The sequence below is a fragment of the Suillus fuscotomentosus genome (assembly GCF_016647785.1).
Source record: "Suillus fuscotomentosus strain FC203 chromosome Unknown F5891scaffold_87, whole genome shotgun sequence".
Taxonomy (NCBI): domain Eukaryota; kingdom Fungi; phylum Basidiomycota; class Agaricomycetes; order Boletales; family Suillaceae; genus Suillus; species Suillus fuscotomentosus.
The window spans coordinates 142,707-166,499 of NW_024539599.1; the positions used below are offsets into that span (position 1 = coordinate 142,707).

At 48.1% G+C, this 23,793-nt stretch overlaps 2 protein-coding genes across 2 annotated transcripts; both read right to left on the reverse strand.

Annotated features, from left to right (window-relative positions):
* Positions 1–12,942: 12,942 nt before the first annotated feature.
* Positions 12,943–15,483, reverse strand: F5891DRAFT_985423 (uncharacterized protein; the record flags this gene model as incomplete). Its single annotated transcript, XM_041377587.1, has 16 exons — positions 12,943–13,056; positions 13,081–13,131; positions 13,170–13,215; positions 13,282–13,355; positions 13,394–13,439; positions 13,506–13,579; positions 13,618–13,663; positions 13,948–14,004; positions 14,060–14,214; positions 14,265–14,456; positions 14,505–14,623; positions 14,693–14,731; positions 14,856–14,883; positions 14,939–15,047; positions 15,107–15,241; positions 15,293–15,483. The coding sequence occupies 16 exons, from the start codon at positions 15,481–15,483 to the stop codon at positions 12,943–12,945; spliced, it is 1,476 nt and encodes a 491-aa protein (XP_041219553.1).
* Positions 15,484–18,363: 2,880 nt separating this feature from the next.
* On the reverse strand, positions 18,364–23,391 carry F5891DRAFT_985424 (uncharacterized protein; the record flags this gene model as incomplete). The annotated part of the gene is made up of 13 exons (XM_041377588.1): positions 18,364–18,923; positions 19,008–19,164; positions 19,212–20,084; positions 20,166–20,196; positions 20,767–20,867; positions 21,321–21,737; positions 21,796–22,070; positions 22,244–22,279; positions 22,313–22,388; positions 22,452–22,525; positions 22,614–22,692; positions 22,994–23,122; positions 23,359–23,391. The coding sequence occupies 13 exons, from the start codon at positions 23,389–23,391 to the stop codon at positions 18,364–18,366; spliced, it is 2,841 nt and encodes a 946-aa protein (XP_041219554.1).
* Between the last annotated feature and the right edge of the window lie 402 nt (positions 23,392–23,793).

The following is a 23,793-nucleotide window of genomic DNA, read 5'->3' on the forward strand; positions in this document are numbered from 1 at the left end:
GAACGGGTAAACTCCATCTTGGCGAATGCGGATGCTAACTCCTCAGACCACTCATAGCCCGCCTGTTTCAGGCCGGGCAGACTCCTCCGCAGCTTCAAGACCTTGCCTTCATCACCACTCTTCAAGTATCCAGGCGGGGGGCGCATGTAAATGTCCTCTTTCAGTTCAGCATACAAATACGCACTCTTAATATCCACTTGGTGGACTTCCCAATCGAGTTTGGCCGCCATGGTGAGTACGGCTCTTATTGTCGTCATGTTGGAGGTTGGCGCGAAAGTGTCGAAATAATCGACGCCGAATTTCTGGCGCTGTCCGTTCGCCACCAGTCTTGCATGGAGTTTCAACTTCTCTCCGCTTGGGCCACGCTTTGTCGCCAGTACGTAGTGGCACGGGATCAAATTTGCACGGTCAGGTGCGTCGACAAGCTCCCAGGTTCCTAACTTCTCCAACTGACTCAACTCATACTGTATCGCCTCTCTCCATTCTTCAGCATCCGGACCGGATAGAGCTTGTTGGAGGGTCGGCTCGGGTTGTACAGCTGCCTGCGCGTATAGGTGAGTAATCTGTTCCTCGTATCCTGCTGATTGGGCTGCCAGTGTGGCTATCTCCCCCTCGTTTAGCGCCGAGTAGTACCCTGGCGGTGGCCGCATCCTTGTGGCTCTAGGTGCCGGTGGCGTCTCTTGTTGGTGGGAGGCTCTTGGTGGAGTAGATGGGGGTTGTGGTGCTGGTGTCTGGCCGCTAGGAAGCTGAGGTTGGGTAGGTCCGGTAGGAAACTGAGGTTGGGCAGGTCTGGACTCCCCCTCGGCCGGTACATCAGCAGCCACCTCAACATTCGAAGGTGGGAAGGTAATGTTACGCTCGACGGATACCTTTCTCCTCCCCGGCCAGTATACCCGGAATGCCTTGCTCTGGGCATCCACTCCCACGAATACGGCCTCTCCTGCCTTCGCATCCAGCTTCCCAACGTCGCCAACATGGACATAGCACGGCACCCCGAACTCTTTCGCCACGGACAGGTCTGGCTTCTTGCCATGTACCAGGGAATATGGAGTATGGCCTGGGATCGCCTTCGAAGGTAGGCGGTTTTTGAGCCATGTTGCGTGACTAATGGCTTCGGCCCAGAGATATTTCGGCAGTCCTCATGCTATCAGCATGGCACATGCATGCTCTACCAAGGTACGATTTAACCTTTCGGCCACGCCGTTTTGCTGAGGAGAGTCGTGTACAGTTAGCTCCCTTCTGGTGCCGTTTTCCTTCAAGAGGGCGTTGAAGTCCGCGCTGAGGTACTCTCCTCCCCTGTCCGAACGTAGCGTTTTGATGCGCACGTCATGCTGCGTGGTGAGTTGGGCCTGGTACTGCCGATACACGTTCAGTGCCTCACCCTTGCTCTTCAGGAACGTGATGACAGTCTCCCGGGAGTAGTCATCGGTGAAGCTCATGTAATACCTTGAGCCGGCAATGCTCTCAGTCTGCGCAGGGCCCCAGAGGTCGGTATGTACGACTTCGCCGTATCCTTTTGCCCTCCTGGTAGCCTCTTTGGGAAAAGGGGCTCGCGCTGACTTTGCTTTAGCGCAGGTATCGCAGAAAGTCGGATCAGTGGATATGTCCACGTCCAAGCCCTCCACAAGACCCTCCTTCACAAGATGCTGGACGGCCAGTTGGGAGATGTGCCCTAGTACTCGATGGGCTTCGTATAGCGTAAGTTTTTCCTTCGCTACGTTCGCGCGCTCCTGCTGACGTGTCTTAACACTGTAGAGACCATCCACTTGTGGGATTTCCGCAATGAGCTTTCGTTTGGGGCCAGGTGAGAGTATCTTGCACTTATTCCCTTCAAAATGGACTGCTAACCCTGCAGCAGTGATTCTATTGGTGGAAATGAGAGTAAACGCCATGTTGGGCGCATAGAGGGCACTTTTCAGCGTCACGGAGGTGTGTGTGGCTCCCAGGGGTAAGTCTATTTGGACATCCCCGCGTCCTATAGCACTGACGGTTGATCCATCAGCGGTGTGTATGTCCTGCGGTGGGATGGGGACGAAATTGGAGAATTTGGTACGGTCCGGGCAGAAATGCGAGGTAGCGCCGGAGTCCATGATGGCTCCGCGCCGGCTTACAGGTACGTCGAGATCCTTCGCTATTGCAGCTAAGTCTGACATCGCGAATGCGTATTCATCCTGCGCGCTGGTCTGCTTGGCAGCATTAGCACCTTCCTTTGGACCGCGTCCTCCCTTCCTTTGGTTCTGCCTGGGACCTTGTCCCTCCTTCCCACCTCCCTTCCTCCAACAATCCTGCTTATAATGACCCTTGCGGTCGCAATTAAAGCAGGTGATGTCTGGATTGGCCGCGGTGGAGTTGTTTGAGGTGTGAGGTTTAGTGCTCGTTGACCTCGCTGCTAGGGCAGAGTTTCCTCCCTTCTTAGTGGGACGACGTTCAATGAGCATTCTATGCTTGTTACAATCACTCTATTTCCTTTACTTCTCGCGTATCTGCCATTATGCCCTACATTTTCCTTAGCGACTTAACTTTCCTTTCTTGGTCTTATTTCCGTATTCGACTCTTGTACTATCTTCTCACCGTAGCCCTGGTCCGTGCGCATATAGTTTCCTATTTAAGCACGTGTACTTTACTTAGGAACGTCACTTCAATCTTACTAGGTTTTACCCAGAAACTTCCTTCGCTTAAGACCACCAATCTTAAGACGTCTGAATCGATCTCTTAGTCGAAGCACTCCTTTGACTAAGTCTACGAACCTCTTCTTATCTGAAGAGCTATACAGATCTCAACAATGTGAATGCTCTATCGAGCCTTTGTTGTTAAGAACTATCCTAGTTCGTAACAAAAGATTGAAGTCCAGAAAGACACCTATATCCATACGTGTCAAAGAAACTTCGAAACCAGAACAGAAAAATCCTGACTGAGCAAGACAGCTAGTGCAGGCGAAGAAAAGGTCGACAATCTGACTTCACTCACCCCTACCTTCCAAGCCCTGAACCTTGGTACTCCTGTACCACCATTAAACATGTCGGCCTCATCCAAGACAACAGAATTCAAGATCAACCATCCTCCTACATTCGATGGCGACAGAGACAAGTCCAAGTCATTCATGCTCTCATGCAATGCTTACATTGATATCAACTCGGAAATCTATAAAACTGACGCTCAGAAAGTGATCTTCATCTCCTCGTTCATGAACGAAGGAAATGCTAGGTCATGGAAAGAAGAGTTCCTCGCAGAGGCCCAATACATCGACTCAACCGGACAGAAGAAGGGCTATGGAACCTTGAAAGAATTTAACGAAAGCTTTGACAAAGCCTTCGGACCGATTGACCCATCTGGGACCGCGTTGGCACGACTCCTGGAACTAAGACAAGGCCCAGAAGGCCTGCAGACGTACATTGCAGACTTCCAAAGGTTGCTTACCCAAGCAAAAATCAAAGAAGAACATATGAAGATCTATCATTTCGAGAACGGCCTCAACGGAGGACTTCTAACCAAGATGTTCAACGCAGGAGGGGTACCCAAGAGCCTTGATGACTACATCGCTGCAGTAGTCGATCTGGATAATTGCTATGCAAGATTGTTAGCTCGGAGAAACAGGTTCCCTTCGCGACAAATCCAGAAGAAGAACGGTCGCGGAGATCAAAGATACATCCCTGCCAGAGATAGGGATGCCATGGTTATTGATCGGATCACCGACGAAGCCAAACAAGAATACATGAGGACGGGAAAATGCTTCAACTGTCACCAGATCGGACATCGGGCACGGGAATGTCCGCAGAAGAAGAAAGCCCCCTACCCAGCAGTGAGGAAGGTAGAGGAAGAAGAAGCTAGAAGAATTGATGAGGATTTTTAAACCGGAGACCTATATCGACGATAGCATCTCCAGCAAAACCTGTACGCCTAATACGAACAGTTGGTGAAAAGAAAGAACTTCGTGTCCCCATAACCCTCGTATCCCGAACGCGTCAGAAAAACGTCGAAACCACCGCAGTAATTGATTCCGGAGCATCAGGAACCTATATCTCCGAGGACTTCGTAAAAAAGCATAACATCGGAACCAAGAAACTCGAAAACCCTTTTTACATTAAAACCGCCGATGGAAGCTACTTCAGTAGCGGACCGGTAGAACGGTATTGCACGCTGATCGTCCAAATCGACCAAAGGATGATGATAGGAAAATTCAACATTACCAAACTAGGAGAAAAAGACCAGATCCTACTAGGGATCCCCTGGCTCCGAGCCATGAACCCCGCTATAGACTGGACCAAACAGACGGTATCCCTTCCGGCAACAGAAAAATCTGCCGAAATCGAGAAATATGTCAAGCAAACCTCTCGACCACAGAAAACCTTCTTCACTAAGAAATTCAATACAAAAGAAGACGCTTGGAGTACGTCACCATCATCTCTAACCGAACTTACGGACGAAGGAGAATATCTCCGACAAATCGAAGAGTCATCCAAGTTTAGTAACAAAGCACAGGAGTTCGCCTCAGAAGAAAAAGAAAAAAGAAAAAAAACTTTTGAAGAATTGGTACCGGAGTATCTCCATGATTTCTCTGACGTATTTGCAAAAAACGGCTTGAACGAACTACCCCCCAAGAGACCCGGTATCGACCATCATATCGAAACGAAGCCCGGATTTATTCCCAAAACGTCCAAAATTTACCCCCTTTCCTACAACGAACGAAACGCAGTAAAAAGATTTATCGAGGAAAATCTTGCCAAAGGGTTCATCACGAAATCTAAATCCCCTCAAGCAAGCGGATTCTTTTTCGTAGGAAAGAAAAGCGGAGAACTCAGACCATGCCAGGACTATCGCTTCTTGAATGACCAGACTATCAAAAACGCGTATCCCCTGCCACTCCCATCATCTTTGGTTGAACGGTTACATGGCGCAAAAATATTCACAAAAATTGATATTTGATCCGGATACAATAACATTCGGATTCATCTGGATGACAGGTGGAAAGCCGCGTTCATCACGGAAGAAGGATTGTTTGAACCCACGGTCATGTTCTTCGGATTATGCAATTCCCCAGCCACTTTCCAAGCGTATATGAACGATACGTTCAGAGCTGAACTCAACGAAGGATGGCTCGTCATTTACATGGACAATATGCTCATCTTCTCCGAAACAACCACCGAACACCAACAATGAACCTGCATTATTCTAGACAAACTTCGAAAAGAAAAGTTATTTGTCAAACCGGAGAAATGCATGTTCGACGCGGAGGAAGTGGAATACCTTGGAATGATTATCAAACCAGGAAGTGTAGAAATGGATAAAGGGAAGACGGCAGGCATCAAGGACTGGCCCATCCCTGAAACAGTTAAAGATGTTCGATCCTTTTTGGGTTTTTGTAACTTCTACCGAACCTTCGTTTCCCACTACTCGGATATTGCTCGACCCCTTATCGACCTAACAAAGAAGAATGTCTCGTTCTCTTGGACGCCCCTGTGCCAGCAAATGTTCGAGAAGCTCAAAGAATGCTTCACTTCGCACCCTGTTCTTCAGAACCCCGACCCCCACCATCAATTCGCCGTCGCTACGGATGCTTCTCTTGTCGCGTCAGGAGGGGTATTGCTGCAAACTGACACCAATGGCGTTTACCACCCGTGTGCATACCTATCGCAGTCATTCAGCCCTGCTGAGAGGAATTACCCCATTCATGATCGCGAGCTGTTAGCTATTATCCGCGCCCTCACCCATTGGCGACACTACCTCGAAGGACATCCACAACCGGTCATTGTGTTTACTGATCATATGAACCTCCTCTATTTCGCAAAAGCAGAACGCCTATCCAGAAGGCAGGCCAGATGGCAACTACTCCTCACTTCTTTCGACTTAAAGTTATATCACGTCCCCGGTACAAAATTAGCAGTTCTGGATGCCCTTTCTCGCCGGCCAGACCACGGCAACGGATCGGGAGATAATGCCGACACCGTCCTCCTTCCTGATTCCATGTTTATCCGCCTAATCGACGATGAATTATGAGCAGCTATTGCTTCCACCGCACCCCTTGACGACCCCCTCTTCTCTGCCACGCAGGATGCCCTTAATGGCCTATGTTTGCCTCCTATGAAATCATCACTTAGCGACTGGCGAATCGCCGATGATATTCTGTTCTACAAAAATAGAGCTTATATTCCTCCCGCGCATCGTCCGCAGTTGCTACGGAAGCATCATGATCACCCTTCTGCTGGGCATCCCGGACGTTTTAAAACCAAAGAACTCGTCAAGCGGGAAGCTTGGTGGCCCAGTATGGGCACCTATATCCGCCATTTACTTGCCAACAGATGAAGGTGGACACTCACCCTGTAACCCCACCCCTACACCCTATTAGCACTATGGCTACTCGCCCCTTTTCCCAGATCTCCGTCGATCTCATTACTGATCTGCCCGTTTCTTCTGGCTTTGATAGTGTCATGGTCGTGGTAGACCACGGGCTTAGTAAGGGGGTGATCATTACTCCTTGCCATAAAACAATTACCTCGGAAGGAGTGGCGAAGCTATTTTTAAAACACGTTTTCAAAAGATTTGGTCTCCATGACAAAGTAATCTCCGATTGTGGACCACAGTTCCTATCCAGATTCTCGATCGAACTTGCACGACTCCTAGATTATTCTTTAGCCCCCTCCACTGCCTACCACCCACAAACCGACGGACAGACCGAACGATTAAACCAGGAACTCGAAACGTATCTTCGAATGTATTGCCAGAACAATCCTTCCGAATGGGTGGAACATCTCCCTATGGCAGAATTTGTTCACAATCACAGAAGACACTCCGCAAAGGATGCATCCCCTTTCTTTATCATGATGGGATACGAGCCGAAAGCTCTCCCACACTTACTTCCGGAATCAGACGTTCCCGCTGCTGAGGAACAAGTCAGAATTCTTCAAAAGATAAGAGAAGAAGCCGTCTCCTGTCATAACATTGCTATGCAACGCATGGCGGAAAGATCCTTCGGACAGAAGTACGAACCATGGAAAGTCGGAGATAAGGTATGGTTGTCAGCTGCCAATTTAAGACTAAAACTCCCATCCCGGAAACTGGCACCCAAAAGATACGGCCCGTTCACTATCACGGCCGTGCTATCCCCTATTACGTTTACGCTCCAATTACCGCTGCAATGGAGGATCCACCCTACGTTCCACGCTTCGCAGCTATCCTCCTATCGCGAAAATGACGTACACGGTCCGAACTTTCTAGAACCACCACCTGATGTTCTCGCAGAAGAAGAAGAATATGAAATAGAAGCAATCCTCGCACATAAAGGAAATGGAAATCGCCGTCGATATCTCATATTGTGGAAAGGGTATTCTTCGGCTAGCAACGAATGGATCCCCGAAAAGAACCTGGAAAATGCCGAAGAGACCCTTAGAGCCTATAAAGTCAGAAGCGCAATTTGAAATCACCCAATACCTCGACGACATCGTTTTCACCCAGATACAAGACCTGCAACCAATATGCCATTCCCCACATCTACCTACACACTCCCCTACCATTCTACCTTCGAAACTGCCACCCTCGACTCCAACGACGAACGATACGAAACCTTCATCACCCAAGCTGAAGACCTCACCCTCATCGAGGCAGCACTCCTCTGCCCCCAACATGCTATTGAGCTCACCAGAGTTCTCTTCGGAAGAAACGCCCACTCCATTAACATCCTTATCAACATCATCCGAGCCACTGAGATCATCGAGCGAGTCTGCCGCCTCGTCGAAGACAACACAGTTCGCCACAGCCTCATGCATATGCAGAGGCGCATACGCAACTTTGCTTTGCGTCTTATTCCTGAGGAAGTTAAAGATGATATTAGAACGGTCACCCACATCGTCGCAGAGCAAACCGCAGGAGTTGCTCGCCCGCCTTCTCCTACGAACCCCGCAACCACAGATGGAGTCTCTCCTCCCTCTTATCAAGACGCCGTACCTACTCTTCCCGCTAACGTTCCTAATGAGCTATTGGCTGTGGTCAATAATCTTGCGCAGACAACGGAAGCCATAATGGCGTCCCTAAGAGAAGAAAATCCCCAAGCAATTCCCGTCCTCGCTCCCGCCGTAGAAACCATCGAACACCCTCCCCATCTTTATACTGCATTTTCCGCCACCCGCGAAGAAATCGCTGCTGACCCAAACCACCAGTGCCTTTCGCACTACGAGGTGCAAGATCTAGCCGACGCACTGGCTACACTCCATATTCATCCCCCGCTCGTCATCCCGGACTCATTATCTTCGCATACCTTTACAGATGGGATCGTACCGATACAAGCGTTGGGAAGAACCCAACCTGCCACTCCCGCTGAGCTAATCGCGGAGGCAGAACGACAAGATGTCGCAGTCCACCATCCTATACGACGAACCGCCCCATCCAGAAAGAGAGTACGAGGCCAGCATTCCCGTACTAATAAAGGGAAGAAACGCGCTACCAGCGCAGATGAAGCACTTAGCCCGAAACCGGGTCCATCGCCCTTACGAGCGACCTCCTCTAACCCCGATGAGAATCATGTTTGCAGATACTGCAAAACGCTCGGGCATAGGCAAGTTCATTGTCCCGAATACTACTGCCACGTCTGTCGAGAATTATCTCCAGGCCATCTTTCGCTCTACTGCCCACACTACACTGGGGAATCCCCCACCTCCTTAACCTGGAAGGACGACGGATTCTACCAAGTACTCGCACTCTGGGAGAATGATTTGGATGACACATATGCTGCCCAATGCAGGGAAGAAGAAGCGCTCTACGAGTTAGAACGCATGAAAGCCGGACCAGACGAAGGTCCAGATGCCCTAGATTACTCGGATGATCCCATTTACTACGCTAATCAGGATGATTGAATCCGGTGGCTTCAACCCTAGTGAGGGGGTAATGTTACAAGAACTCTATTTCCTTTACTTCTCGCGTATCTGCCATTATGCCCTACATTTTCCTTAGCGACTTAACTTTCCTTTCTTGGTCTTATTTCCGTATTCGACTCTTGTACTATCTTCTCACCGTAGCCCTGGTCCGTGCGCATATAGTTTCCTATTTAAGCACGTGTACTTTACTTAGGAACGTCACTTCAATCTTACTAGGTTTTACCCAGAAACTTCCTTCGCTTAAGACCACCAATCTTAAGACATCTGAATCGATCTCTTAGTCGAAGCACTCCTTTGACTAAGTCTACGAACCTCTTCTTATCTGAAGAGCTATACAAATCTCAACAACGTGAACGCTCTATCGAGCCTTTGTTGTTAAGAACTATCCTAGTTCATAACAATGCTCGTATTCCTCGCTGACGACACTGATGAGTTCGTAGGGGGTAATGGGTGTCTGTGTGACTCTCGCTGCTGCGTTTATCGACGACAGCAGCGGCCTATAGGACTCTGGGAGGGAGCCGATGATAATGGCGTAGAAGTCGCGATCCTCGACATCTGCGCCCATTCCAGCCAACGATTCGCGCAAGCGTAGGAGCTCGCTCAGGTGAGACTTCGCATCCCCACCCTCTTCACATCGCAGATCCTGGAGTCGGTGCCTCAGGTCTATTTGGACGAGTTCAGTCTTCCCTTTGTGGATGTCCCGAATCTCCTCCCATATTAATGTAGCGCCCTCGAGCTTCTGCACGCGCAGCAACAGTCGATCCGTGATCGTACTGAACATCTGCTGCTTTACGAGCACGTCCTTTTGGAAGTACTCATCTATCTTCTTGTCTAGATCGTCGACCTCCGCCTGGGTAGCTATGGAGCCATCCGGCTTCGACGCAACACCTGTCTTTGCATCCACCTCGTAGGGGATGGGTCGTTTGGCACGGCCATCGACATAACGCATCAAGCCTCTCGCACCTATCGCCGTCAACATGCGTTCCTTGTAGGTTATCCAATTGCTGCCATCTTCGGCTAACTTTGGAATGTTGAATAGTGCGGACGTGGTGCCGGGGAGCATGGAGTCAGTAGCCATGTCAGGGCTCATAACCTGTAGACTTTTGGTGCGAGCGGGACAAGAGAGCAACGACTAGATAGGACAAATGATCTCAGTCTTGGGGACAAGCACTCTGGTATATTAGATATGTACCTCTGGGCACGACGGAGTATCGGGAAATGAGTTGGCGGACCAGGAGGCCAAGAAGGCAGCTAAGGCGCGGGCGGAATCCAGCCCCAGGGGTTCCCTACCACCATACCTTCGTAAAGGTGTCCTCCCAAGCAGTATCTCGGCGCTGAAACAAGCGCAAAAACGCGAATCGTCTGACCGTTGGGCAAGATTCTGGCGAAAGTCACCCCGGTACGAATGCACCACCAAAATCGATCCTAAAGTCATCCGTGGCTCCTTCATCTCTCTCGCCCAACATCTTCCTAAACGACACGTCAGCATGCTTATCTGGCTCCGCACCAGACATATCTCACTCAATCAGCACCTATTCCGTATCGGCAAGAGCCCCACACCTAATTGCCCGCACTGTGAGAACACGGAAGAAACGGTGCTTCACTACCTACTCTCCTGCCCCCATTACGCGCGAGCGCGCCACATACTTACTTCAATCCTCCATCGGAACGCCTCCTCCCTACCATTCTTACTGTCTAACCAAAAAGCCAGCGCACCACTCATCCGCTATGTTAATAGCACAGGCCGTCTGAAGGCTACATTCGGTGACGTACCTCCTCCAAAGTAGAAGAGACAAGTGATGATTAGGTTTCTTCGAGCAGATAATGCCAGCACAATGTTCACCCTCGTTAACAGGCGCAGGCCGCCTGTTCACGAATCTTTACTACTCGAAGACGACGGAATGCAGGACCCTACCAGCGGTCCGGATGGAGAACTTAGCAAGGGGTCATAAGAACGGAAGTGGTTCACAGCTTTCATTTAGAAGTGGGGGAGAGTTCAACGAGGGAAACTATACATACTACCGACAACCCAACGCTCACATCAGATCATCAGCACACCGGTAGCACGATAATCAATCCCTCCCTCATTCCTTTAGACTCCGCTCTCCATTATTCCTCTCGTACCCGGTTTCACACCCGAGTATTTGCATCATCCACAACAAACGACAGGGACAATCATACCACGAACTGCACTGCAATGGCCCTGCGGATTGGAAGACTTGCGCATCTAAAACGGCCGGCGGGAACGGCGGACTGGTGGAGGTGGCCTCCACCAGGGCATTTGCGAAGTCGGAGACACGGCGGGGGACACAGGTGTCCCCCATTCCTAGTTAGTATTGTCCTACATAGGGTATTGTACCCCACATGGACAAAAATTGGATTTAAAAAAAAAAAAAAAAGATATGTACCTAGATAGGACAAATGCTATTGGTACTTGTGAGCTTGGTAAACGGTACGAAAACATTAAGTAACTTACATCTCAGTCTTGGGGACAAGCACTGAGATGTTTCTGCAAACGACGCGCTATTTTATCATGCGGGAGAATCGGAAGAACGAGGAAAGAAAAACTAAATGACTTTAAGACATTGTACTCGGCCGATGTCACAAACGTCCGCATGACGGATGCGCTCGTACCTTTCACTCCGGCGTGTCCGACGACTCTACTCTCGACACGCAAGTCTCTTCCAATTTCAACAAACGGTCTCATCTTGAGGAACAAATTCGCATTCTTCAATCGGAACTATTCTAATTTCTAATGTGACAGCATCTGCAAACCTTTTACTATCCAAATCCATCGACGGTGAAAGACGAAAGACATAAATCGGATGGAACGGAATGGTCGTTGTGTCCTTTCTTACCTCACTTAACTCTGTCACAGGCGAACATGGACATCAGAGAACTGGTGAACAAACTAGAATGTCATATATAGTAATATATAGTCCATAATCACAAGCATCAGCATAATTCTGCTATCGACCATCACATTATCATATTTGACCTTGTAGAGGAAAGAGGCGTTTTTGATGTCCCTAAACCAGCTCGTGATCGGGAAAAGACCCTCACATTGCTCAAACTCAAACTTTGAGGGCAGGTGGAGCAAACGCCGATGAACAAGCAAGATGGATTCCAACTACCATCTTGGAATCACGGGCTATAATGTCGAAACTAGGCATAAAAGCGAGCACCGTCCAAAAAACGACAATGTGTTTACCGATCAGCGATGATACATTAATTGCCTGCAAATATCACGGTCGAGCCAAGCGAACCTTAACTGCCATGTTGGAAGTAATATTCATAACTTGAAAGCTAAGCGGGAAGGCAAGCACCTTCCGAAGAACAACCATGCGTTCACCAAGTGAACGACAATAAATTTGTACCCCACATTGAATTTTGACGCCATCTGTTTGAAATGCTTGATGTTCGTAAATCATAGGACCACTGTCCATGTAACACTGACGGCAGGCACTTTCCGGAGAGTGACTTTGTGTTCATCGTGCGACCAAGAATTAACTCGTGTTCTCCTTAGGATTTTGATTCCATCTTCTTTAGATATCTAAGTTTGGCCTGCCATATATCGGTTGGGAATCCGTGCGAAAAAGTGTTACCCTTGCGCAGCTGCCGTGTGTGTTCATGCTACAGCTATACACACCACCTGCTTGCAATGGCTAGTTTTCTTCAGCTGTTGGAGATTTTTTCATGTAAGAACAAAGGTTCGTATCTTTCAGGCGACGAAGATGTGTTCATCGAGCGAGCGAGTCTCAATTTGAGTCCCGCTGCAGCTATTAACGACGTCTTCCTGAAATATCTAATGATTCCATACTATACATTGGTTGGGAATATGTGTGAACATGCTGCACCATTTCGCAGTAGCACAGCATATGTTGATCAAGCAGGAAACAATCAATTCATACGATACCTCGAGTATTTAGGCAATCTAGTTTGGGCGAATAATGACTAGCATTGGTATACCAGTTGTGACTACGTCCAAAGAAGTCGCAGCTGTGCACGGACATTGTGAATTTTTACATAGTACTTTAGAAGAAAACTTCGCAGCCGAGGGTAATGCCTCACTTCGGTATCACGCATTCCATTTGACAGCCTCCCAGTGTTCATCCCACAGACCATTACGCTCTGCGCCGTAATTAGCACGAGACCATAAAAAACAGAGACCGTCGTGGTCCTGCTGTAGGTCCTGGATCCAGCTTATCGAACGTACGTAGGCGTATCCGCGAACTGGTGCCAGAATTGTGCTATTGGGGTGGGTGCTCTGAAATACAGACATAGACATGGTCACGCTGTACTTACCGGATCTAGCTCATCGAACGTACGCGGGTGCATCTGCAATTCGGTGCTAGAAGTTTGATATTAGTATGAATACTGAAAAATACAGACACGGGAATGATCGCGCTGTACTTACTGGATCCAGCTCATCGAACGTACGTAGGCGTATCCGCGAACTGGAGCCAGAATTGTGCTATTGAGGTGGGTGCTCTGAAATACAGACATAGACATGGTCACGCTGTACTTACCGGATCCAGCTCATCGAACGTGCGCGGGTGCATCTGCAATTTGGTGCTAGAAGTTTGATATTAGTATGAATACTAAAAAATACAGACACGGGAATGATCGCGCTGTACTTACTGGATCCAGCTCATCGAACGTACGTAGGCGTATCCGCAAACTGGAGCCAGAATTGTGCTATTGGGGTGGGTGCTCTGAAATACAGACATAGACATGGTCACACTGTACTTACCGGATCCAGCTCATCGAACGTACGCGGGCGCATCTGCAATTCGGTGCTAGAAGTTTGATATTAGCATGAATACTAAAAAATACAGACACGGGAATGATCATGCTGTATGTTCTGGATCCAGCCCATCGAACGTATCCACGATCTGGTGCTCATATACTTATGATGTTCCATGCGTTCGTTCCACGAAAAACAATTATTATGATATTATATTGATAGAGAATAATAGTATGTACTAGCACACTACAATTGTAAGCGAGCAACAGAGTTCAGGGTGAATCAAAAGTGAGGTCGTCACGCTGTGCTCTCTGCCTTGCAAGGGCATTGACAGACATGTTTTCCTTTGCTGCAGTACTGATGTCGTCACGGTAGTTCCTTCCAAAAACTTTCCTGAACAGAGGACAAGTGAGTCTTATTGGGACAGCGGGAGCGGTACCTAACGCACCTCGTCCACCACTCCAGGAGTCTGTCGACCCTACGATGGGCTTCTCGACCAGGGGCCCGTTCGAAGAAGTCTACGATAGTGCGCCAAAATTGAACGTAATCAAAATCCCCATCAACGGACCGCCACGAAGTGACAGAAGAGAGTGTGAATCGAACCTGAAAATTTGGTCATCATCTCTATCATGAATCTTGCCAAATGAATTTACCTGGCACGAAATGTAAGCGATAGACCGAGGAGTAACTTTTCTCATCTTGATGATCTGCGCTACGTGTTTCTTGACTTTGACACCAGCAGCGGATTTCTTAGCGAGTCTGTTGTTTTGGATGACATCGGCCCCATCACCATCGCCCTCGATGACCTTTGCGGAGGAAGGCGACGTGAATACAGCTTTGTAAGCCTGCCAAAACTTGTGAGATCACTGTAAGGTTACTCGGATGCGACAAACCTGAAGAAGAATTTTGCCTTTAAAAAGCCCCTCCTCCAGATCGTCCGGGTTGGCGGTGTATTTGTCATATAGAAATGCCGGGAAGGACAGATCCGTCACAATATGGCCATCAGTGCGATCTCAAATACCTGCCCTTGCGCTGCTGAACAATCAGCGTCTTTTCACAGCATGCCGAGCATACTACTTACATTGGGTTGTTCCAGTCAATTTCTGCTGGGCAGAGCAACCTACCACATGCATCGTTGATGAACCCACGTGAATGCTTGTCGTCAGGGTCGACAGGGGGTTCTGGCTTGAATTCTCAGTTTACCCATTCGGAAACGAGTGTCTTGAGTTTCGAGGTATCGTCACCTCGGGCGCCGTCAGCCCCCTGCCGAAGCTAAAGAAAAATCAGGAATGTGACAAAGCCTATCATCAACACGTAGAAAACCAACCATTTTAATCATGTGGACATACTCGTCATACTCCATCTCTACGGCCTTTTTATGGAACCATGGCAGGGTATTGGTGAGAGTGACGTACCCTACCTGCAGTCGATCTTGGCTATATAAACAAGCGCATGTTTAGCAATCGCAGACTGACTTGAAGGGAGAACGAATTACTCTACATTGACTTCCTCATCACCACCGGTCAGCTCGTATCTTCGGTCATTTTCGGTGACGAGATCCTCAACGTTGTCGAACAAAGAGACCACACGCCGGATCGCCCTTCCTTGAGCCATATATTGGTTCGATTGCCTGATCGATGATGAGTAAAGCCGACTTCATAGGTGGAATAAGTGACTATACCTTTCTTTTAATGCACGCCCCGCCTCGAGAACCTCCAACTTTTCCTCCAATTGAGCAATTCTGCGCCTTTGTCGAGCCTGTAGAGACGCCGCCGCTGCCGCCGTGAACTCTTGGCTGGGCTCGCCCTGCTGGCCCTCCGAGTTCAATTGTGCCGTGCTGCCTTCGTCCTCTTGGTGCTCCATGTGCTCCATGGGTATGAAGAAAAGATAAAGCGAATCAGAAGGAAGTTTCTCGAAGAAGGGAAAGGTGCGAGATGAGCTTGGTTCTATCCCAGCTCATCTTATATAGTGGTCGGGATCCCACCTCCTGCGACTAGCCTATAAACGCATAATCCTATTTAGGGAATCGCTAAATAATAACGTTAATACGATGCCTTTTTAGGGAAATATTGACGACATACGACTTTATAAAATATCTCACTAGTTTGACGGAGGAGTCTAGTGATAATGGAATAGACTAATCGTGTCGGATTGCATGAAATGTTGATGTTGTGGTAAGAGAGATAGGTGTGGACGGGTGAGGATGACATGTTAAACTTGCCGTTGGACCATTCAAGGCAGCCGGCCTTCGTTGCTTCATCGATATTGTCCATGTGAATCGGTATGATTTGACGGAATCTTGAAGTTTACCTGCCCGAAGGAGTGCATGACAAAGTTTCTGGTGTGCAGTGAGCCACATTGATTTGAGATTCGAACCGAAGAGCTGGACAAGGGACTCGGTTATAAAAAGAATTTCGGATGTGTATCCACGTACCACTACCAAGTCCTCGTACATATAATGAATAGGTAAACTCGATAAAAGCGCGCTTGAGTTGAGAGCGGCAGTAAAATGGCCAGCGGCTTCTTCATGACGTGTGCCATCCAAGGCCTCGATTCCGAGTTGAACACGCAGATATGCCTGATGTGCGAGTTGCAGATATCAGCGTCGATGACCAAGTGTGGATGATACTTACTTGCACGACACAGCACCCAAGAGTATCGGCATTCGGACAACCAGCAGCAAGGTCTTTGAAGAGCAGGCTTGCCTCGCCATGTTGACCTGCATTGAAGAGGGCGATAGCCTGAGATACGCGATGAAGCAAAGGGTAATATGTGAGGCAAATGTAACATACTTTGATCAAGAGCAGTGAATAGAGGATTTACGAATCTTGGTCTGTGTACAGTGATGCGACATCAAATGCTGCCCTCCCATCCGGGACACGGCCTTTTCCGCAGAGGGCAATATGTCGCCGTCGAGTCAGCCTTTCGTAAGGGGGCCATGATCAGTGCATATAACTCACCTTGATTGCATCCTGCAGAGCGTTGTCCCAGTCGTTTTGTCGAGCCGTCACGGATGAGCGATGGGCGTAGGAAGTGTGGTCGTTCACATTCCTGTTGATATCTTGCGTGAGTACTAGGTCTTCGGCGGTAGATAAGTCACCATCTGTGCATGCATCGCGGGCTGTCGTGATGGCGAGAATCTGTATAGGCCGTTATCATATCCTCAAAATGGTTTAGAGTCTCCAAAGTACGGCTACATAAAAATACCACTTACAAAAGTGTTGTTCCAGTTATAGATGATACATTGCTTAGATCATACACCCCGCAAACGAATGTAGCCACGTTTCCTGGAACCCTTGCGCCCAATGTAAGGTTAGAGTGTATTTGCAATTCCAGCGGATGACGTAGATGATAATGATACTTACTACAAGAATACCCAGAAGGTAAAAGCTACCAGAATCAGGTCAAACGAGGCTAAGAGTAGCGATTGGATTGGATTGGTGAGTGATTAAGAACACGGTGGTTTGGAATCAGGTTGATGCCATGAACTTTTCGATCGCACATCTCTTGGCTCGAGCGGCTTCAATGAGTCACCCTGTCACAATTGATACCGTGATGTATCAGATCCCCGTTCGCATTTCGGTCGTGTGTAGTCATATCCTATGACATCGCCGCTAGAGATGGAGAGAAGACACATCGCCACATGAAGGAGAAAGTCAAAATGTGTCTCGTGATTCGCGGTATTTGAACCTGCTGATTGGCTTGGTTACTGAAAAGCCTGGGCATAGAAGATAGATTACTTTCCTTCCACATGCTAGACAGCACGAGACAAAAATTTGTACATCTCCAAGGAAGCGCATCTCGTGACAGGTTGAAATCAGCTGTAGGGCGATGTACGCATTTGTGGAAAGCTGCGAGGGTTTAGTATGAGGACTGCTGGCATGAACTGTGTAGTCTGGATCTAATGTCAGTTCGTAACCTCGCAGATGCAAACACCGTCTCCCTTTAGGTTTTTCTGCCAACAGGAAAGCATGAGCGCATGTCTTCTGGTCCTTAAGCTGTGTTGCACTTACCACAATTTCATGTCACGCGACAGATGAAGTGATAACATTTGCTATCGCGCTTCCGGAGAGCACGGTATGTGAAATAGACAGTCGGCAAGGGCCTTCCTGTACAGTGTAACACGTTTCTCCAACGCGTCCCTGAACGCGCCTGGAACGTGAATCTTCCTTATAAGGTGAATGGGTGACTATCTGCAGGCTCAAATAGTGCCGAATGGAATGGAATAAGTAGAGCCGAATTTGCAGAACAATGTTGTGTACATGCGATGATGCATGATGGTCTGACCAAAAGTGAGTGCCATTTCCTGACAAATTTGATTTCCAATAAGTCAGATAGCAGCGTCATTTCATCCGAGCACGAACCGAATGGACCGTTCTTCATACCTTCAAACAACAGCCTCGATTACGATAGATGTGAACATGCTCGAGTTGTGATACACGAGTCAAGAATGGAAACTTGCCGGGCATAGGAAATTTGAGTTAGGAAAGTCCGCAGTCTGGTAGTATTTGGCAGTGTGCGACTGCATGCTGACTCATGCTTGTCGGTCAGTGACGTCAGTCACGGTGGTGGGCGTGCAAGGTAATAGTACGTATGCCGAGGTTGATGTAGACGTGTAATCAGGTTCGAGAATAACTAAGATATCGAACATTGGTCATGTAGTACGGTACTGAGTAACAGATGTGTGAAATATTTCGAGACAGACGTATGAATACAACTGCAGAAGTCAAAATCAAAGGTCAAAGACAGCAATCACTGAGCCAATTGAGCCAATCTAGCCATAATAGCCTTCTTGAAGTCCTCCCATTGCTTCCGCAAAACAGGGGACTTCTCGATCGTCTCCTTAATGTAATTCATCAGTCTCGTATACAAGTCTTTGAAAGCTGCGCCCGAAAATTCGGCATCAGAGGATATTCTGCCCCTCACCCTCTCCAAGCCACAGCAAACTGCAGCAGCAGCAGCGCAAGCGAGACTATTAAGATCCTCCAGGTACCGGAAGAGTTTGAGCTCCTGAGCAGTGTCTAAAATGACGTTCAGAACTACCTCATTTTCAAGGAAATACCACAGGTTGTCTGCGCCCAGTCTCATGACAAAATTTGGGGGGAAAACCCGATCGTCGAGGAGGTGTGCAATGACAACTTCCTGGTGCTCACGTTCGGAACCTTCAGACCATATAGGAAGACATAAACTGAAACCATCCACGACGAGATTGCAGGCGTGTTTCCTGCAGCACTGCATGATTCTTCTGCACGTTTCGGATAAAGTCAAATATAACGTCCCCAGATTGTGCGACGCCCATTCGGCTCCTTGCGCTATCGACGCATAAACGAGACGTCAGTCAAGAAAGAGGCAAGGCTTACCCTTCATGACTTGTGTAGCTGCTCGTGTCAGCTTACTTTCAACTAACTCAAGTCTGTCCGCCTCATCCGACAACGAACTGACATTAATGGCATGTTTGGTGATTTCTGTCTTTGCAGACCTTACGATATGCCTGTGGTCCCTGTTTTTATCGTTGTATATGAGATGAGCTTGCGCCATATATCTGGCCCCATGCTAGAATTTTGTCAGTCAATAGGTATTTGAAAACCGGAATCACTTACGTTTCCCCTCCTTCCTCGTCGGTCATTCGGCCCCCTGTAGAAAAGGAAGGTTCTGTCTTCTTTGGGCATCGTCGCATTCTCGATGGAGTTTCGCATAGGCTCGTCGTCGGTATTCGGTGGTAACAACACGTCCCTGTCCTTAGAAAGGACCGGTTGAGTAAATTCTGGGATGAAAGCATTGAGGTTTATAGGATAGCGTGGTGTGACAGAGACGATCTTGGAAGGCGTGATTTGAGTAGGTTCGATGTGCACAATATTATCATGCATCTGAGACACAGAGTTATTCACATCCGGAGGGGACATATACGCGGGAGCCTCTAGGTTAAACGGATCGTGTATGGGATTGAAGGAAGGGTATGGGATGTCAAGAGCGATTCCTTGGTTCGGAGGTAACTGTGGCACAGATGATATATCGTCATCAAGCGCCAGATTGCCTGCAGATGAGGAACTAAAATTTTCGTAGAACTGCGGGTTGGCAGGCAGCAGTTGATTATCAAAGAGGGATGGGGGTGTATGGACCTGAGGGTAGCTTGGAATGTGCCATGGAGATGGCGTCGGCATCACTGGCATTCCCTGCAGGTATGGATTGGTGGATGGATCATAGCGGTGTTCAGAATAGGCGTCATTATGGTCATGGTAGATAGGGACATCGGCGGGGGGAAGCCAATGACTCGGCTGGGGAGCAGAACCAGACGCATGCGGCTGAACAGCTCCTGCATGCTGGTGACTGTGCGCATGTTGCGACAAGGAAGGGCCAAGTTGCAACGACATCGCAGTAGGGTCAAATCCTGCATTTCGTAGCATGTCTGAGTCAGAGTCATCATGATTGGGGTATGTATTGCCAGCCAGCGGTTGGCCAATGCTAGCAAATGGCTTCATAATCAAGTGGTCAGAAAATGAGTTAAATCAAAACGGCGTGAGCCAGTTTTGAGTAAGTCGGAAAGTATGACTTACTAGTACCACCAGCGACTCGGATGCGAAGCAACTACGATAGGAAAGGCATCAATTCTCGACACACGTAAAATCATATGCAGCAAGTTACATGAGGCACACGCCTGGAATCCGATAGGGTGATTGGGAGCAGAACAAACCATTCAACCTTTGAGCGAAGGATAATATTCGGGGAAGTATACATCAAATCAATTTCCTAATAAGGTAATAGGACTTAATGTTACCGACTGTAACCGACAATTACAATCATAGACCAAATAAGGCATCAGACATATGCTTCTAATAGGAGCGATGACAAGGTACGAACTATGGAACAAAGTTCAATATTCAACTCTGGAAAGACACGTACAGGCTACACGTGTTGAAAGCCGCTGGTCTGCTGATTGATGCCGGTTGAGACCGGGTTTCAAGAAGTGCATGTACGTGCACTTGGCAGGGAAAGTGCAGCGTTGTAGTAATTAAACCCTTCGCACCCTCTTTTCCCAAACCCCAATTAGTCAACAACGACTCATCTGAAACGGAGACTAAGGTTCGAGTGTGCTGAACCGGTTTGAAAATTTTGCAACATTTCTCCCTTACCTCCCAACGTAATTCAAATACGTACACTACCTCGTCCCTCGGTAACGCCACTAGGCTGGAATCCGCTCCGGGGATCGCATCATGATATATGCCTCGCGGCTGAGTCATCACCCCCATAAGTTGTACCTAAATATCTCATTTAATTTACAACTTAAATCATTGTTACTTATCGATTTTTGTTGAAAGCGGACAAAGTCACGCTGGGTGACAGCCAGCCGAGCGCTGCCGTGGCGGAGTTCTAAACCAATACCATCACTGGCTGCGACGCGTGACGACGTGGACATTACCTTGCGAAACAAGGTGCCATCATTAATGTCATCCTTGCTTTAAGTCTGTAGGTATCCGTTTGAACCCATGGCGGCTTTGAGACACAATAAGTATAACAATTTCATAGATGTAAAAGAACATTGATCACAGGACACGTAACGTAAACAGCGAGACACGAACTTGATGCTGTGGAGAAATACATGATGTAAATATAAGTGTGAATGGGCAAGTATCTTGATCTGAACACTCTGCCAGGAAATACGTCATTGCAAAATGTCAGAACTCTACGAAACCAAACTAGACATCAGTGACCATTGGGCCGTTGGCAGCACAATTTGATGTATCGCCCAAGTTGTGGATCGACTGCTTCAGCTTGAGATGATCTTGTAAAAGATCAAGCTGAGCATCAGTCTCCCGAAGAGATGTCTTGTTGCATTGACGAGTTGCAGTGAGATACTCGACATCTGCCGTAGTACGGGAAAGCGTCTGCTTCGTGACAAGTGCTTTCAATAGCCCTTGTGTTTCTCGTTCTGTTCTACGGAACTCCAAGTCTGCTTCGGCATAAAGAGATGTAAGGAGAGTGTGCAGCCTATTCGTTTCCTCGAGCTCCCAGTACGTTGTGAAGAGGCGCATACGTTGGCATTCACGAACAGCTTCCTTGTAATGAACAATATAGCAGCAGGATGCAGGGCTAAGCTCATCCATAAAATTTAGAAATACATCATTGCTCTAGGAATTCAATGCATATAATGAGAGTTATGTATGACTTAAATTTAGAGGTGCCTACCTTGCTGTCCGGAGCTCCCAATTGATTGTTGTAATCAGCCTGCAGTCTGCCTAGTTGGCTATCAAAAGTATGAATATCTTGGAAGCAGGGAGGCTGGCGTAAAGGATGAAAAAAATGATGGTTGTTGTTGCTGTGATGCTTCGCTTGATGCGATTCGGCTCCACGAGAGGTGCCAATGAAAGGGTAATGTGCGCCGCCTGAATATTTGGAATCAGGGGTCGAAGGGAAGCTATCCTTGGGATCTGTCTCTGAGACTGTGCTCGTCGTCGCTGTCACTGGTATATAAATACATTTACACCATGTTACGAGTGGTTTTACCTCTTGATGACAAGGGAGAATTTGGAGCAGGACTTAGATTACGACCAGCATTGCTGAGACCATAAGGACGTTGAGGTGATGTAGATAGTGGTGTGATACACGAAGTTTCGCATGGAGGAGGAGCACACACATTCATGTTTCAGCGTAAACTCGGAAGGTGGGTTGTCTGGGGGAGTTCACCAGAAAGCGATAAATAAACCATTCGGACTTTCAAAGACCGTCTTATTTCCTTTTCTCTGCTGTTCTGGGAATTCAATATTCACATCGGGCAGGAACTAGTACGATGTTGGGATATTAGTGATTGCCAAATTTGGCATATGCGGAGATTGAACACTTACTGGCTCGTGTGATGACATAGAAGCACTGGCAAACCCTGGGAAGAGGATCTCGTGAATAGACAACGATTGGACCGCTGCTCATACATCATGATGTCGCGATTCCTGTACGGCGAGGGTACACAGAAGGGTCATGGTATCCTCAGGCTGTGCGCCATCCCGCACCAGAGGGCCCACTCGATTTCAGGACCCAAACCTTAATTGGGTAGTGCCATGACTCGTCTATGACTAGCCTGTGCTTGGCCTTGAGGACTCCGAGTCCAAGTCATCGGTTCTCTGATTAGTAGGACACTGTTATCGTGATGCTGACCTTTCTCAATTAGTTACCCAGCTTAGCACAATGAGAACAAGTCTGGACAAGAGCCGCGGTGTCCCAATCCTAACGCGAATATTTGGCAGTGAAAGACCAGTCACACAGTGACTAGGGTATTCAAATAGGCTGCCTGACATATCTGAGTCACGGCATCGTGGCATAGCCGCAATCACCTACTATGATTACTACTGTAAATAAGCATCACCATCGACCCACTAGTCTAGTTACTCACATGCAACCGTGACCGTGCCTCTCCATGCCCCCCAACGCACAACACCCCGCTGTAGCCGTCCTTGCCCTCACGATGCAAATAGTAGTGCAACCTGGAGGGTAACGCGAAAACACTCGGGCTCGGTTTGTCCTTCAAAAGGATGGTTCACATGAGGCGGCCATGGACGAGGCTGTGTTACAGAGTCCCGCTGGTACTAGTCGTAGACCCCAGCACCACTCCAGAATCAGTTCTCTCCGTGTCTCTCTAGCTGGTTCTTTTGCTACCCGACGAAGTCGTAGATCTGAGCGATTATAGAACGCAATAGAACAGGGGTTTGGTGAGGGCAGCGCGTGTCATGCCTATGAGTGTTCCATTATTACGATTACCAATTTTGGTATATGCGGGCTGAGTTGTGTCATATTAGGCTAACAGCTACAAATTACATATTAATAAATCGCTGCTAATGTCGCTGAAAATTGATCAAGCTCTGAATTTTATTCAACCTAGAGGCAGACAAATTACAATTTGTGAGTGGATATGCCGTCACCAGTAACACAACTATAAGAACTTACCAGAGCCAGCTTTGAATTCTCAAATAAACAACAGCTGGCCATGTCTGACCGTACCCATTACGCGAATACCCAACCCTCTTGGATCGAAGACATGATGGCGCATGTCCAAGCTGATCGACTGTCCGAATTTTCCACATGTGGCGGCGGTGACGACGTATCGGTTTACTGGGAACCAGAATGGTCATCTTTCACAGACCCTTTTATAACCAACTCACCAACAGATACCATCCTCCTTCCTTCGTCCTTCAA